This window comes from Branchiostoma floridae, chromosome 9 (genome assembly GCF_000003815.2).
Source record: "Branchiostoma floridae strain S238N-H82 chromosome 9, Bfl_VNyyK, whole genome shotgun sequence".
NCBI classification, from domain to species: Eukaryota; Metazoa; Chordata; class Leptocardii; order Amphioxiformes; family Branchiostomatidae; genus Branchiostoma; species Branchiostoma floridae.
The window spans coordinates 19,001,066-19,009,234 of NC_049987.1; the positions used below are offsets into that span (position 1 = coordinate 19,001,066).

Below are 8,169 nucleotides of genomic sequence, written 5' to 3' on the forward strand. Positions count from 1 at the left end.
GAGGCTGTAGGCCACGCAACACGTTCTCCATTAACCTCGCAAAAGTAGAGGGAGCCGAACAGAGGCCGAACGGAAGCCGTTTGTATTGGAACAAGCCAAACGGGGTTGTAAATGCGGTCTTTTCCCTTGCCGCTTCCTCTAGAGGAACCTGCATATACGCCGCTCTTAAGTCTAACGTGGAGAACAGTTGGGAGCCTGACAGCGCATCCAGAGTGTCGTCTATGCGCGGCAATGGCCAAGACGATTTCTTGGTGACATTGTTCAAACCTCGGTAGTCAACGCACATTCGCTTTGTACCGTCTTTTTTATTGACAAGCACAACGGGGGCTCCCCAAGGCGAGATTGATTCCTCTATGAAGCCTAATCGGGTCAGTTTATCCAATTCCTGACCAATTGTCTCTTTCGCCTGGGGAGAGACGCGCCTGGGCGGCAACCGAACCGGAGGGGCGTCACCAGTGTCAATTTGGTGAGTAGCTTTACTGGTCATGCCCATGTCTTCCTGGTTGCGTGAAAAGATATCCTCATACTTCACGAGGAGATCTAACAGTTGCTCTTTGTGTGACCTGTCCGAAATGTGGCTCAAATCGAAAAGGGGCTCCAGTTCGGCCCGAACTTCTGCAGGTGACCTTGCCAAAGGAGTGTCAAATGTCGAGTCAGCAACAGGGGCCTGTGACTCGATATCAAAAGAGGTAGTTGCCGCCACAGACAACGTACCACAGGAAGGCATGCCATTTTCAATGGGATGAAAAGTCCCTATGACAGTACCCTTAGGAATGATCACTGGTTCCGGGCTTTCATTTACTAAAAACACTCGGGTTTTGTTTCGCTCATAGGGTGAGTGGGCGGAAAGTTCGCCAAGCAAGCCAAGCTGGTCGAGCGACTGTGCAGGTTGGACTATACCTTGCAGTGGACCTGTGGTCTTGTCCCGTTTTTTCAGGGTACCGGGCACCAGCTGCGCTGTCCGCCCTGCCACATAGCACACTTTGTACGTCACAACACGCTGCACCTTATAACTCACCTTACGCTTGATGGGAACTACCACATCTCCCTCGCAACCACGTAGTGCCAAAGTCTGACGACGCATCGAAACCTCACAGTCAAACTCGGTCAGAAAATCTGTCCCTACCAATAGCCCAGTGGCCGTATTTTCACAGACTAAGAATTCAGTCGGGAACAGCTGGTCTGAAATTTCCAAAACAATCTTGGCTGTACCGGCCACTTTCAGGCGATCGCCCGCAACGCTTAGTAGAGGCTGGCCCAAATACGGTGCTAGCGCCGGCGGGTTAGACGCGAACAAATGCCCAAATGCGTCCCTGCTAATGATCGATACATCGGCCCCAGAATCGATCAGGACATTAACAGTCTGTCCATTTGCGGACGCGCTAAAATGGAAACTACCTGTCTGTGTGTGTGTCGAGGAAACTTTATTCGTGTGTCCGTGTGTCGCATGGGTCTTCACCGTTTTGGAGACTGGCCGACGACCCCTTAGGCCAGTCTGGGGCCGTTTCCCTGACGCGCGTTGGACGCAATATTCGGGCAGCGACTTTTCATATGGCCCATTTCATAGCAGCCATAGCAACGCACCTTTGGGCAACGGCTAATGATATGGCCAATCTCATTGCAGCCACGGCAACGCACCTGACTCTGCTGCCTGGACTCTCTCGGCACTGACGGAACCTCTCTGGGCAGATATGCGTGACTACCGTCCTGGTGTGGAGCCTTCGGTCTCTGAGACGCGTACGACTCCGTGCGCACCTGGAGGTTGTCGATCTGCCCCCGCAGCGCCGCGACTTCCCGCTGGTGGGCAAGCTGCATGGCGTCCATCTGCCGCTGCACATTTTCCATGCTGGCGGAGGACGTTTGGCGCACGTGCGGGGAGGGGTAGACCGTCTTCTCTAGGTCCTCCAAAAATTGTAGTTGGTCGCGGGCGTCATGCAGCGTTGACGGCCGAGATTTGCCCACTTCCTTTCCGAGGATGGGGTTGTCCAGGCTTATCTTGTCTAAGAAAATTTGGATGCCTAACTCCTCGCGCATCACCTGGTCTGCCCGGGGGTAGGCCAGAGCAACTACTTGGCGCACCCGCAGCTCGAACGCCTGCGGGGTTTCATTGGGCCGTCGCCGCAAGCTCTGAATATCTCCGCGGTAGTGCATAGGGTCCTGCGGACGCATAAACATATCTCTCAAATACATCAAGACCTCATCGGACGATCCGTCGCGGATACACGCGGGCGCACAGACGAATGTCTGGAGGGCACTTCCCGACAAATGCTTCAGCAGGACAGCACGGCAAGTGACTTCTCCCCAGGCCAAAAAGTCACGTTCATTGCAAAATTGCATCTCAAATTCTTCCCAAGTCGTCTTGCCCGAGCCGTCGAAGCTGAGTCGCAGTTCTGGAATCTTACGCGCTGGGGGAGTGGGCATAGTGCTCAGGGCAGGTGCGTGATCAGAGGGCAGCGCGTGAAAGTCTGGGGCTGGCGAGGCCACTAGGCTGGGGGTGGGAATGGGTCGCGTAGGACGTGGTGTGTGGGTGGGGTGTACAGAGCGGGGTGTGGAATCAGAAAGCCTAGGGGGAATAGGGGGAGGGGTAGAGAGGGCACGGAAGGGATTCGAGCTGTTAAAAGCAGGGTTGGAGGGGGTGGAAGTCTGTCGGGAGCGAGCCAATTTGGGGAAAGTAACTTCATTTCCGCCAGTTGGGTCGTAAGGTAGCGTATTGTCGGCCATGTTTGGAAAAATGTGCCAAAATAGAAATCGGAGACCCAACGTTTGCCAAACTGAGTAACACTTTTCGGTGGACTTTGGGAGAAAAACAACAGAAAAATTCAAAAGGTGCCTAAACCAACAGATTTTGGAAAGGGACAATAGGATCCAACCTCGCAAATTTGAATGCAAATTCTGGACCACTGCAAAAACAACAGTTTGCAAATCTTTCAAAATTCTCACAAAACAGACAAAAGCAGCTATTTCACAGGTTGGGCAATTGTCGCCTGGCAGGAGTAGAGTCACAAAAGATAGGGCATTTCACAGCAGAGGAGAACAAAAGACAGGAACAAGAACAAAAGACATGGCATGACAGTGCGCGCTGGGGTGATAACAATATGCGTGAATGACAATGGCGTCTATGCAAATTTAGTGTAGACGGTGCCAAATGGTCACTATGAGCAATTAATTAGCAGATTTTGTCCGGCCAAGCCAAAAATTTCAAAACCAAATGTGCACAAAGCAAAGGTTTTGCACACTAAGCCTACGCTAAGATTTGAATACGCCGGGAAGAAACTACGCACGACTAAAGCAAAGCAGTCGGTGGGAATCAAGAACAAAATTTTGGATCCAAATTGGCAATCCACGCTACCCAGAAACAATGAAATTTACAATGCAAAATATGCGTCTGTCCTACTCAAAATCAAGAATTTAGTAGGTTCAAAATTAGAGGTAGGACAGCAAATTTCTAACGCATAGAAGAAGGAACAACAGCGCTAAATGCAGAAAACTGCCGGTAAGGACTAACTAGCTAAGTGTTTGAAATGGGCCGGAGAAGAAACCGAAGCGCGTAACACGGGTAGGTAAGCACAAACAGGAACTAGGTCAAATTCGAAGTTTGGAAAGTTTACTACTATTATGTTACAGAGTCTAACATAAGATTGTAAAACACGGTTATTCACAAATTCGGTGTGGGAACCAATATAACGATTCGGGTGTTTGGTATCTAAGTCCTATATTAACTTATCAGGAACTCAGCCAAACCAGTCGATTACTATTTGTGAGCCGTGTTTATTCAACCTATGCTAAACTCAAGTAACATATAATACAATGTGTTTCACTTAGGACTACAGCAAGTTACAGTTACAGTTACAGGTCTAGGATAATGATACAGAGAGCTAAGTATATTTACAGAGAGAGTTGGTCTAACTTACTAACTAGTACACAATCCAACAGAGGGACGAAGCCCTACTTAAACAACCTCACCTGGGTCCTTGGGGCACCGACTGACTAAATCTCTTCATACAATCTCTAAGGTTAACTCGCATGACAATAGGTTGTATAACTCCGCCCATCACAGGTAAGCTGGTTGGATACTGTCGGCATCCAGCCAATCAGGATTTACCCAATATGCTAATGTAAGCTCCTCCTCATATGGTCTAGACAGTCATTACCTAATTATCTCATATGTCAAAGGTCATAGCCGTTACAATTCTTCCTAATTAAAAAATTTATTTGCATTTTTTCCATAAGGCAAGAGACATGCAAATAGCAGGAAATTGAACACAGGAAATGAGATAAACTATTGGGAATTTCCCTGGACCTTTAACCTAACTTCCTGCAACAACAAAAAAACTACAGACACACAATATAATAGACATGCACACAAAAAACCTCTGTACACAGACATAAAAGTGAAAGAAAAACATGTATTACGTTTTGTAACCTTTTAATCAAAATAGATGCATTCAAATCTACATAAAAGAAAACTTCAAATTCATACCTTGAGATTTGACTGTATCAGGTAGGAGGTCTTCATTCCTGCTGACCTTTGACCTGACCTTTAACCTGACCAGGGCAGAATGCAGGGCAGTCTTGTTCCTATTCATGGCCTCCCGGTACTTCCCTCCGATCTGAAGTCCTTTCCCGAAAAGTTGTTCGTATACAAGAACCTACAGAAAACAAAACAAAAATAGGTTTTCTATCTACTGTACCTCCAGGGCTATCAAAATTTACTGTAAATGCATTTAAGTTCGTGGGGATTCAATTTCGCGGTAGCGGGAAAAAGGACTTTTCGCGATGGATTTAAGTTCGCGGTAACATCATAGACTGCAGTCTAATACCATAATAGAAAAATTTTCGCGGCGGTTTTAAGTTCATGAAGTGGTCACCGCAAAGACTGCGAACATTAATCCACCACGAACATTTCTGCATTTACAGTACTTTACATTCAATCAAACTTATAATTATAGGAAGAACAGCAATGTCAATGGACTGATAAAAAACGTATCTTATATTTGAAAATGGTAGGGTTTATGGAAGCCTGACGTGATAGCCAGTCTAGGTAGACAGCCCAGCTTTTTCCGTAAAACCAAAACGAAAAAACAAAATGTTTCTGACCACCCCTACTGAGAGTTTTAAATGGAATGGCCCTAAGAATCTTTAAGATCAAGACATCTCCCTTGAGAAAATAGATAAGACACAAACCTGTGCCATGTGCTTCTTGAGAAACTTTTCTCTCTTGAGCAATTGTGTTGAAGTGATGATGTCATCGATGATGGAGCCATACTTCAGGGTCTCACACAGAAGTGCATAGAGCTGTCTCTTGTTCTGTAACCACAGGATTCAAAACTACACAGTTGTCATTCTTGGTCATACAGAGAAAACAAAACTGCTGGCATTACACAGGTGGTATACATAATTTCTGTCGACATTGCTCAATTGAACAACTTGATTACATACATTTAACAAATTCAAACACACCCAAAATGAGGCCTAGGAAAAAAAAGTTGTGTTTCCTGTATCAGTCCTGAAAAAAAGGCTCGGAAGGTAGGGATTATCTTCTGTTTTGGAAATATTATTTAAGACTTTGGCCCAAACTCTAGTGATACAAAACTGTTATATGAAGTACAACTGAAATGCATGAGGACACTTCTATTTTCAATGTCGATCTTTAATTTTGTGCATAATGTAATGATTACAAATTTTGTGGGGCTGCTACAGGGCTCTAGCCAGCGTCCGTTTTGCTGCGTGTGACGGAAAAATTTTAAAACCAATCCGTCAACCTTGACGGACAAAAATCCTTGGTGGAAGCTATAGGCGGCTTGGGACGCTGTCCACGTCTGTAAAAGCCACACACTGTTTGTTTTGCTATTGTTATTATTGTTGACGAAGTGTGTCGGCGCCCTTTCGCATACGATAATCTCATTAAAAACCTGTTTTTCAAGGTCTCAGTAATCAGTTCAGTCTTTCTAACTCCTGGAAGAGTGTTTTCGCAATTTTCACGACAATGGGAATTGGCTGATGGAAAAAACTTTCGAGCTGGCTAGAGCCCTGGGCTGCTATGACAACTGACAAACCTTGTGGCGGCTGTTGTAGACCAGAGACTTGACCGTTCCTTCCTTGTTGTCCAGTTTAAGGAGAATGGCGGCCACCTCTGTATACAGCATGTTCTTCTGGACATCCAATGATAATAAAAGTGGAAAGTTGGAGACATCAATAAAAGAAATACAAAGAAACACAAAACATGACAATAGCACTTGGAAGGCATTTCCTAGTACACCTTTTGACTCCATTCTAGCATCAGTTTGCTTATACAGGATTCTTATAACTTTTTTTGAAAACTTTAAATAATTGATAATTTGGTAAATAGTTAATAATTTGGTAAATAATTAATAATTTGGTAAATAGTCTTTAAATTAAAGACTATTTACCAACACCATAAAAACACCAAACCACGTGTTATTAAACTGCAATACGTGGGGAGGGGGGCATCTTGTTGTGATAACTGAACCAAAGTAGTGACATTATCCCACTCTTATGTTATAAAATCATGAACACATGGAACGTATACTTACAGAAACGTTACTTTATGATGGCGATATCACTCAAGTTGCGCCAGTAAAAACGTATGAAGAAATACAGCTTCCAACGTTTGTGATGAACTTCTCCAGCCACCATGCCTGCAGTCATAACATGTGACCGCATGGCGGCGTGCGCGAGTGAAAGTCGGTCACGCCCCCTTTTGACCCGAGGTCACATTGAGCAGCGCCTCCCTACGGGACCTGTGTAGTATTACAGGTGTTACCCAATCTCGTCGTATTTACGTCATAGTATGCAACGCAACCCCCTCAGCTTTCAGAAACAAGAGCGTATTTGAAATCAATACATTATTCCAGGATAGCTTCATCTTATTCGGTAACGCGGATTTTCAAGGACACCTGTTGGTTTTGAAAGGAAGTGCAGGTGTAACGTTACGAAACGTCAACGTCAATTTTTAATGGCCAAATATTGTTAGCTTCGCTGACCTTTGTAGGAATTGCCCGATCACGTTCACTATTATTGAACTGGTTCACTGTATATAATACACGAATATGTAACTGTGTAGCAGGTTAGGGAACGATCATGACTGATCGTGAATGGAGGAGGACCGATGTTGGGGAACGACCACAACTGCCCGCCAGTGGGGGGGGGGGACCAAGAACCACCTGTCCGCATAGCAGTCTACCTACTTCCAATCCATTTTTTCTTGGGAAAATTTTGACAATATCGCCTTTATTTGTCTTTTTTGTGTGTTTCAGCGATGTTTTTTTCTTTTCATTTTTAATGCTATGTTTTACTATGTTTTTGCTTATCTAATCAAAATTTGTCTACCTCCTTTTTTTTAATTTCCTGAGTGGACTCGACAACATTCCCAATAGTAGAACCAATTGCCAGACGAAATTGTTTCATCCTCTGAAAATCCTTTACACAAGACCAGACTTATCCGATGACTAAGACTTCATCATTGAACGTCCTTTCATACCTCCGAGCGACCACCACAAATACCCGCACACCTATGGGGGTACACGGCATTGTTAGACCGCACAATGGGCCAAACATCCCGCTTGCTTCTCGGAAACAACGGCGGCAAGCCTTTGACAGAAGGCCACAGCAGGTATATTTCATGGATGACATCCTGTGCAGACTTCGAATTTAATGCGAGAGAGCGAAAGAAGAAATGCCTAAATTGTCAAATTAGACACCATAAACATTGCAACAACAATTGTAGTGGCAAAACATGATATCACTATATATATACTATTAGCCAACAAGTATTTCATTTCTGTATTCAAGAAGTTAACAAAGTGACACTTGGGCGGTAGGCTAGTATATAGGGTGGTATTTCACTACACTTGCGGCACCGGTGCGGTACTGCGGGGTTCTAAAGATACTCAACGAATTTCAGAGATAAAGAACGGATTTTCTAACGTTTTGTGTATTTTGTTGTCTTCGAAAGATAACGTTACTCAACGAATTTCAGAGATAAAGAATGGATTTTCTTAAGTTTTGTGTATTTTGTTGTCTTCTAAGTCATGCATACTTTTACGTATTACGCAATATCTAAATTATAGTGCCGCAGTGAACGAACCCCGCAGTGCCGCACCGGTGCCCCAAGTGCAGTAAGATACTACTCTCCAAGCAGAGGTTAGG

General features: G+C 44.9%; 1 protein-coding gene across 2 annotated transcripts in view; it reads right to left on the reverse strand.

Moving 5' to 3' along the window:
• Window positions 1–6,729, reverse strand: part of LOC118423511 (28S rRNA (cytosine-C(5))-methyltransferase-like) — a 17,240-nt gene extending 10,511 nt beyond the window's left edge. For both annotated transcript variants that reach the window (XM_035831690.1, XM_035831689.1), the window contains exons 1-4: window positions 6,555–6,729; window positions 6,057–6,152; window positions 5,185–5,307; window positions 4,481–4,649 (exon numbers count right to left, since the gene is read on the reverse strand). In XM_035831690.1, the coding sequence (XP_035687583.1) occupies window positions 4,481–4,649; window positions 5,185–5,307; window positions 6,057–6,146 (382 nt within the window). In that variant the 5' untranslated portion in view covers window positions 6,147–6,152; window positions 6,555–6,729. The remainder of the gene's footprint in view (window positions 1–4,480; window positions 4,650–5,184; window positions 5,308–6,056; window positions 6,153–6,554) is intronic.
• Window positions 6,730–8,169: the final 1,440 nt, after the last annotated feature.